The sequence below is a fragment of the Buceros rhinoceros genome, unplaced genomic scaffold (genome assembly GCF_000710305.1).
Source record: "Buceros rhinoceros silvestris isolate BGI_N320 unplaced genomic scaffold, ASM71030v1 scaffold21200, whole genome shotgun sequence".
NCBI lineage: Eukaryota > Metazoa > Chordata > Aves > Bucerotiformes > Bucerotidae > Buceros > Buceros rhinoceros.
Window position 1 is genome coordinate 479 of NW_010389301.1, and position 8789 is coordinate 9267.

The following is an 8789-nucleotide window of genomic DNA, read 5'->3' on the forward strand; positions in this document are numbered from 1 at the left end:
GCTACCGGGTGGGCTGGTGGGGTGTTTGCAATCCCAGTTTTGATGATGAGGGAGCTGGAGCACTGGGCAGCCGGGACTGGTCCGAGGGTGCTCAGGGGACTAGTCCTCCCTTCAGAGGGGGCAGCTCTTTCTTTCTGGCTTTCTCCTGAAATGAGTAGGAATAGTGAGGGCTGCATGTGTGTATACGTATATCTATATATAAACCAGGTAAATACACACGTGTTTGCGTATGTAGGTAGTAGATGTATGTACGTATAAGTAGTTTCTGTTTCCTTTAGGCAAATTCACAGTCGACTGAAGAATTAACATGGTAAAACTTTTCAAGCCTTTCTAGCTCATGGGCCAGCATTGAGATCTTGCCTGCGGTTCCACAGCACTAATGGTCAACCTCTCTGTCCCTGTGCACGACCTTTAAAAACTGCCATTCTTTGCTTATTAAGTGCGAGGCCCAACACCCTGTGTCAGGTGTGTGGCTGCTCTGTGTATGAGTGCTGATATTTTTAATTAATTAATTTGGTAATTGAATTAATTTTGAACCTTTCCATGAATTTCTGGTTCTGGAAGCCTGAGAGAACCTCTAGAATGATCCTGCTACTCTTGAATCAGAGTCCCAGTCCCTCTCTGGTTTCTAGCTCTGTGCTGTCCCTTGCCATGTCGTCTAACTGGTTTGGTTATTTTTGCTGTCCCGTGCAAAACTCTAGTTGTGGTGACTTGGCAAGGGTATTGCTCGCTGTCCTCCTGCACTGCCCCAAGTGTGGAGCTTCTGTCCTGCTTAGGCGTGACTTCTCATGCTGGTTTTAGCTTTTCTTAAGCATAGGGAAGGCGTATGGGCTGAAACATGATGGAGTGTGTGGTTCGTGCGTTCGTAGAACCCTGATGGCGTAACAGGGCAGTGGGTTGGCCAAGCACCATGTCAGTCAGGTGTAACATGCTGATGTGCAATGCTTCCTCCTGCCGATGAATACGTAAATCGAGCTTAAAAGCCAGGACAGAAGGGCGTTGGGGCCAGACACGTGCTTGTTGTCAGGCCTGTTTTCCAGGAGGGGTTACGTTTTCCCCAAGTGATAATGTGCCATCAGTTCAGATAGTTGAATACATGTATGTAAGAAAATGTAATTTTTCCGAGCTTAATTCACCGCTCCAGGATACCTGAGCAGTGGAGCTTGCCAACACCTAACACTAGAGCTTCCGTATTTCTCGCAATCGTGGAAAGACGATGGGCTTCTCAGTTGCTGCTGCTCCTCTTTTTCCGTAGCTCTGACACCACTCCTCTCTTGAATGGATCAAGCCAGGACAGAATGTTCGAGACCATGGCTGTGGAGATCGAACAGCTGCTGGGAAAGGTAACTCGAGTGACTGTGGGTTTACCTGAGTGTCCGGGAACTGTTGCCATAGAGATCTCTGGGCTGTTCGGGGACACTCGTGTGGGTGTCAGCCCAGTGCTGCTGAAGGTGCGCTCTGCTGTTAGAGCTGCTGCCTGCAGCACAGGCCTTGTAGCTTTCCACATGAACGAGCTGTTCCATGGGTTTGGGTTGGTTGTGTTTTCTTCCTCCAGCTGACTGGAATCAATGATAAAATGGCAGAATACACCATCAGCGCAGGAGTCCCGTCCCTGAACGCTGCCCTGATGCACACACTACAGCGTCACAGAGACATACTGCAGGTACCGGACCCGCTGCCCGCTCCCTTCTGTCCTCTCGCTTGGTTTGGAACGACTGCGAGCAGGGCTGGAACCACAGCACGCTCGAGTGTCTTACCTGAAGGTTTAAATGTTGCCCTTCCCATTTCACTCTTCTTCTCCCATCAGTGAACTCTGAGTTGAAAAATCGGCGTTTTTTTATGTCTTGTGGGTGCCCAGCACCTCGTTAAGAGTGAACGGTAAAGTGTGTATCTTATGGGGGCACCTTTTGTGCAGCAAAGGGGGAAGGGGACCGTGATGATTTCTCTTGATGTGCGGCCTGTCACACAGCAATGTGACAGGGAACGTCACACTGAAGATAAGAAAATGTTGTTGCAAAACCATCTAAACTGCTAAAGGGAAGGAAACATGCTGGCTGGAGCTACTAATCAGTGTTATAAGTCAGCGGCGTTTCAAAGCGGTGGAGTTTCCACGGCGCAGCAACGTTAAAAATGTGTGTTTTGTTACTGACTGGCTGCTCACCCCCCGTGTGATTCTGATTTGTACCTACACCACACACAACACCAAAAGCAGAGTGTTGTGTAAAAGCCGTAGGGTTCATTTGAAAAGTGCTGCCAATGTTACAGGGTTCTGGGGGACTCCAGCTCCAGTTAACTTGGTTATCAAGAAGTATCAGCTGCCGCGGATGTTTTCAGATGTAAAGTTGCACCTCGAACATTAAAAAAAACCGCTACCTTCACTACCCAGAAAAGACTTTTTTATTCATCTGGTTTAACGTAACAAAGCGAACCCCAGAACCTTCCCCACACCAGGTAAGTAGATTTTAGAACCGGTGATGAGAGATTGCAACGCAAACCGGTAATTCTTCTGAGGAGTGAAGGTACAGGAGAGTGGGACAGGGCATTACAGTCGATCCCCCTCGGTGCCTCCGGCTGTAGCTGCCCAAAGTTTGCAAATGTTGCAGGAGCAGAGAGTTTGAAAAACACTTTGCATTAACTTCAAGTGTTTTTTGATGTTAGTGAGTTGCCCTTTGTTTTAGGGAACGGTCAGCGTTTCGGAAGGTGGTTGCACCTTACCTGAGTATCTCGTTTCGTTAAACTGGTCTCGCCATCCTCACTCTGGAGTTGTTTCATTACAGGATTATACGCACGAATTCCACAAAACCAAAGCGAACTTCTTGGCAATACGAGAAAGGGAGAATCTGCTGGGATCAGTACGGAAAGATATCGAGTAAGTGGTGCTGGGTGTTAACAGCAGCGGCGTGGCGCTGTCCTGGGAGGGGACACGGCAGCCCTCCCGCAGGAGCATCCTTGGCGTCGCTTCTGCGTTCTGAGCAAACCGCAGAAACTTACTGGAGCTGGCGACTCTTATTAAGGTTGTGATAAGATTCAGGTTTGTTTTGACAGAAAAGGAATTCATGTTTTTCAAGTAAAACCCTTAAGCTGTGCCAAATCACATTAAAAATGTCTGGAACTTTTTGATTTGGTCACTTCAGAGTAACTAAGCGTGATGGGTGTGTAAATCAGTTAACACTGCCCCGTGAAAACCCGCTGGAAAACATGGGGTTTAACTCCTTATTTTTTGCATTTTAGATCATACAAAAGTGGGTCTGGAGTGAACAACAGAAGAACAGAACTCTTCCTGAAGGAGCACGAACACCTTCGGAAGTAGGTGGTGTTTGTTACTTACTTCTGTTGGAGGCGTCTGACTTCTCTGGGGGTGGAACATCCTTCCTGTCGAGGGTGGCTGAAAGCTCTGTCCTTTTGTTGATATGTCTGTGGTGGATGTCTTCACTCCGGCAGCGCTGCTCCCAGTGCAGCTGGAGGGACACTGATTGCTCAGGCTGACTCTGAGATGCCCATGGGAGGGAGCAGTCGTGGAGTTTTTGGTGGTTTAGGCGTTAGGGTCTTGTCAGCACTGAGCGGTGTGTATATACCGCCTTCAGAGGGCTCTCGCGGGTCACTTAGCCTTCGTGCTTGGCCTCCTCCCTTCTGAAGAAACTAGGTGTTTTTAGTGTCCAAACTGGAATAAGGGTTAGAAAACAAAGCCCCAAGGATTTAGCTGATTTTCCCTTCTTTGTCTGTCAGAGTCAGACGGAAAAGACCCTTTTTCTCCTTTCACCTCTACTGAACGTGTACAAACGGGGTTGGAAGAGGCTGATTCCAAAACGCGCTGCGCGCTTATGCTGCCGTCAGTTTGCGGCTATTTATTGGCCTAGATACCAAGCGAAAGAGAAAGCTCTTCTGTTGACTCTTGCCGCAGAGAGGCGTTAGACGGTGAGGAGCTGCTTTGTGAGTGCCCTGTTCAGCGAAAGCCGCGCGCTCCGCAGGAAGAGTGCTGAAGGCTTCTCTTTTCCAGGGGGTCCGGAAGCAGCATGGATCTTCCGGCCTCTGTTCCTGCCTGTAACTGTGCTGGACGCTCATCCTGCACAAGAGGGCAGGCTGGCGCCGAGCAGCCATCCAGACTTACCTGGGGCTTGTCCAGTGTGCTTTCTTAAAGACAACGGGAACTCCCAGCCAGCACCACACCAAAAGCTTTTACACACAGTTAAACCCACATTTTTTGACTTTATCCTCACTTTTCTTAAAACCTTTAAATTTTTCGATTTACAGCTTGAATTGACTTTTGTTAGCTTGAACTTATTATTAAACGTGTATGATCAGGAAATGAAAAGTTTCCGGAGAAGTAACCCCAATCTTAGCATTTTGAGGTGAATGTGACCCCACTGCAGGGTCCCAGACGCATCTGTCAGCCTTTTCTCAACCATGTGAGACAGGGGGAGCACAAACTCGAGTCTACTCTTGGTAGCGTTTTCCACGACCGCTCTGTAAGAAGCGGGCTGGCTGCCCTCGGCAGGGTGCTTTGGGTGGGATCTCACTTGGGAGTGAGGAGAGGAGGGAGAGCCAGGCAGCTCTGCTCCAGGAGGGACCTGGGGAGAAGCTGAACCTCCCCTTTTTGCCTAAGTCTGCCTTAGTGTTTTTCTGTCACGTTTTGAACGTCATCTTTCCTGGCAGGAGAATGAAGGAGAATATGTCTGTCTTAGTCCTACGTACGTGGGTAATTGTAAAAAAGGAGGGGAAGTAAAAAAATGCGAGGACAAAATTTTGGTGAATAAAAGGATCCAACCTACATAAGCACCAAGGAAACTACCACGGCTGAAGCGCTGTGCACACCCTTGCTGTGCCTGTCGCCCAGAAAACTCCTCTCGGTTAAGCCGTGAGGCTCGTGCATCCAGTTGATGCCCTTTCGCTGGGAGGTGCCGGCTGCTGTGTCAGGGCTGCTGGCACGAGGCTGTTGTGCACCGTGGCGTTAGGATCAGGGTGCTGCCGGGCCAGCCCTCGGGCTGGGGGCACACGGGGCTCTGTGCTGGCACACCCCACTTTGGAGGGAGGTTAGAGAAAGCATTTCCTGTTCTTCTCTCTTCAGCTGAAAGCTTCGCCGCTGGCTTGGTTAATTTTATAACTCAGCTGATTTTGAGTTTTATTGGAAGCAGAGATTTGTCTATTTTCTTTTGTTGAAGAAGGTGGGAGGGGATTTAAGGGCAGTTCCACCTGCTTCTGGAGAGAAAACAGTAATGCCTAAACTTCTTAATAAAAATGTTAAGACCTTTAATTCAGATGAGGCTGGAAGACATGTCGACTGCTGATGCCCCGTTCGTAACTTAACTAATCCCTGAGATGTTTCGTGATGTGAGACGGTAAAAGAAATATAAAATCCGTCATGGTCGTGTTGCAGTTGGTTTTTGAATGCGGGTTTTCTCAGGTCTGTGCCATTCAGTAAAGGGGTTTGTCTTGTCTTTTCTGTTGCCAGCTTTTGGCCAGGGAGGTAAACACGTCAGCCTTTTTCTTGTAATGCTGTTTTCCATCTAAAGAAAACAATTTGGATGAATAGATCCAGCTTAGCATTTTAAAAACTGCACTGGAAACTGCTGCCTCGGAGGAAAGAGTCTCTCACCGTGGTGTTTGTCCTGGGAGATTCTGCAGTTTGTGGTTGGCTACAATCTCAGTCAGCAAAGAAGCGACTCGTGTTTGATGAAGTTTGCAATATTGCGTGTGTGCGTGAGTGGCAGTGCCCCTGGTGTTAGCACATGCCTTGACTGAGACCGATGGTTGTCTAGAAGTTACAGATTTTATCATCTGCCATTAATTCCTTGTAAAACCAGGTGAAAACCAGACCCCTTGGTGGGCGCAGCCTTTGGTGTAGTGGGGTTGTTCTGTCCCTGTAGGGCCACTGTGTGACTACGGTGTTGTTATTCAGCTCCAGTGCTCGACAATTAGAAGTTTCTCCTCTTCCAAAGGAAGTGGCTGGTGGTACAGCAGGTCTCACCAGTTTCAGCTGAGAGCATCAGTTGTCAGGGATCCTGGTGGATGAGACAAACCTGCTCAAAGAGTTCAGCCAGCAAAGGACATAAACCCCCCTGTACGTCTTAAAACGTTTAGCACTGGGAACAGAGAGGAGAGGGTGCTGGAGTGGGTGGGTGAGAATCTTTGAAAAAGAAAAGGAGAGCAAACAAATCGGAGAGGGATGAGAAAGAGGAAGAAGAGAAGTGAGCAAAAGAAATAACGGGAATCTGCAGCGGTTGCATAATGGCGCTATTAATAATACATACCTGATTCGTGGAGATGATTAGGATGAGTGTTCGTGCAGCCCTTCATACATGTGAAGTACTCTGGAGTACTAAATATTTTTATTACTGTTATTACTGCATTTCATTTTTCAGCAGAAGTGCTTCAAATTTCCCATTGTTTGGGCAGAAGTGGCCACATTTGGTAGAGAATAATCACCCGGAAACTGCTTTCAAACTGCGTTCGTAATACAGTCCTGATCTTCTGGAGGGAGTGAGTTGCTGACTGTTTTTTCTCTAAATGTTGATGTTGGTTGTAAGTCTTCACTTCAGCACCGCTTTGCACGGAGAAGTCAGATGACTGCAGAGACCCCTTACAGGGATTTTGTTACAGGTGTTTGATCTGTTGGGGAAACCGCTGCCAGTTTTCTACCTTGATTTAATTTCCTTCTCTTTTGTCAACCCTGCTCTCTGCTCCGCGTGCCCTGATTTCCACTCGCGGTGCTGGTGCTGCTCAGGGTCCTGTGGGTTTCAGGGAACCGTCAGTACTGGATTAAACCCAAGGAACTGCTGTTCTCTCCCATCCCCTCCCTCGCCTCTGCTTGCAGGGGGAGGACATGTAGATGTCTGGGCAGTGATTGCTCTGGCTGACGTGGTTCACCACTGCATCTCCTTCATCTTCTCTTGGGAAGAAAACAGACTGTAGGAAAAACAGCTAATTCACCAATTCCTTTTTCCTTCCCAAGGTGGTTGGGGAAGCAGCAGGGTGGGAGGAGTGTGATGAGCCTCTTCCCTGGTGCCTGCTGGCTGCTTGCTCTGCAGCCTCAGAACTGCTGAGCTCCACTTTAGTCAGGCCTAATAAAGGTTTTGGGGTTGGGTTTTTTTTTTAATTGCAAAACTTGCCTCTAAATTAAATTTATTTTTTGTTCGTGTCAAAGCAGAACATGGTGTTCTTGTCATTCCATTCTCTTAGTTTTAATACAAATTTTAACTGAAGCAGTACTTGATAACAAGTGATTGTCTTTGCCTTATAGTAGTCATGAAAATCTAGACGGGCTCTGCCATGAAAGGACCATACATGCTACCCCTGGCCTCGCGCTGGACGTTTGCCCAGCAGCACCCATACGGTGTGGTTTGGCTGCAGACCCCCCTGGGCAGCCAGAGTGGGAGGCTGCAGCACTCTGTCAGTTGAACAGGAGGATACAGTGCAAGGAGAGACGGTGAAAATGTTTCTCTGCTGGCCATTAATTGCAAGAGTTCTGGCAATGGTGTGTCAGTGTTGCCCTAAATACCATTCACTTGCTTTCTTCCTTTCTGGAACAAGGATGGTTGAGAAACTGGTGCACCCGAAGTGCGTGCCGGTGCCCCTGCGAGCCAGTCAGGGTGGCTGCGGTGGTTACGGGCTGACTTTCCGCTAAATGCTGTAACGCAGACTGCCTGGGCTGGGCTGAACGCGCTGTCTGAGCAGCAGCGCTCATCAGAGAGTTTTCAAGGAAGGGATTTGAACGAAGGGGTTTTGGTATTGCCAAAGCTTCCTTAGAGATGCCCATGAACTTGTCCTGTAATCCTCCTTCCAAATAGGATTCCATTTCCTGTTCCTGCTCTGTCTCCTAGTGCTGCAGAGTTTTCTCGATCGCAGGGATTCCTTCCTTCAGCCTTCTCTCCACGTGGAGTTGAAAGGCCTTTGTCTCCAGGCCTGCTGGGAGAACCTCTGTCTCTTCAGGATTCCTGGCAGAACGACACAAGTGTCGGGATCGGTTTCCCCATCACAGTCCCAGACTTGGGCACATCACATACTGAACTGGCACAGCAGACTGAGCGCAACTGAGCCCTTCTTTGCCTAGTAAATACTGCTCAGTGAGGGAGACAGTTCATGTCTCCCGGGAAAAAAAGAAACTCGACAGCTGATTTTGTGGCTGTAATTCTATGTACGAGCAAGTTATTGAAGTAGTTTTAATGAGAATTTGGGGAGGTTCAAAGCTTGCAGGCAAAAAAGGAAGATGCTCTCATGGGTATTGTTATTATTTATAAATAACTTAAGAAAAGAACATGAAAATCAGCCAAGCACTTCAGGATTTAAGAGATTTCCCCCCTAAAAATAACTCGAGCTTCATTAGAGTAAAATCAACTAGTGCTTTTCATCTTCCTGAGCTGTATTTAGGACTTAAAAAACCAAACCTACCCCAAAACACTAACCCAAAGATCATATTCACTTCACAAGGTTTATTTGCATGCTTTCCTTATAGCTGGATTGCTTTAAAAAGTCCTGTCATCAGTCAGTTCCCTGATTTTGGTGACTTGTGCTATTTTTATACATCAGTGTGGTAAAACGAGTGATATTTAAGAAAGGTGGGGCGGAGGGGGGACACACCAAGCAGAAAAACCAGCAAACCCACCACAAAACCTGGTTTGGGGACTGCCTTTGTAACTTGGGTACACAATGGACTTAGCCAGGTGACAAAGGATGACAGAGGATGCAGTCACATGGGCGTTAGCCTGAAGAACCTCAAACTCATGGTTTGCTTCTCACCTGTATAAAACAGGTTTTATGAAGTTTATGCATGAACTTCCATGTACCCCAGGGAA

General features: G+C 47.9%; 1 protein-coding gene across 2 annotated transcripts in view; it reads left to right on the forward strand.

Annotated features, from left to right (window-relative positions):
• Positions 1 to 8789, forward strand: part of GOSR1 (golgi SNAP receptor complex member 1) — a 26339-nt gene that overhangs the window by 472 nt on the left and 17078 nt on the right. For both annotated transcript variants that reach the window (XM_010133819.1, XM_010133827.1), the window contains exons 2-5: positions 1256 to 1343; positions 1556 to 1663; positions 2778 to 2869; positions 3232 to 3306. In XM_010133819.1, coding sequence (XP_010132121.1) covers positions 1299 to 1343; positions 1556 to 1663; positions 2778 to 2869; positions 3232 to 3306 — 320 coding nt within the window. In that variant the 5' untranslated portion in view covers positions 1256 to 1298. The remainder of the gene's footprint in view (positions 1 to 1255; positions 1344 to 1555; positions 1664 to 2777; positions 2870 to 3231; positions 3307 to 8789) is intronic.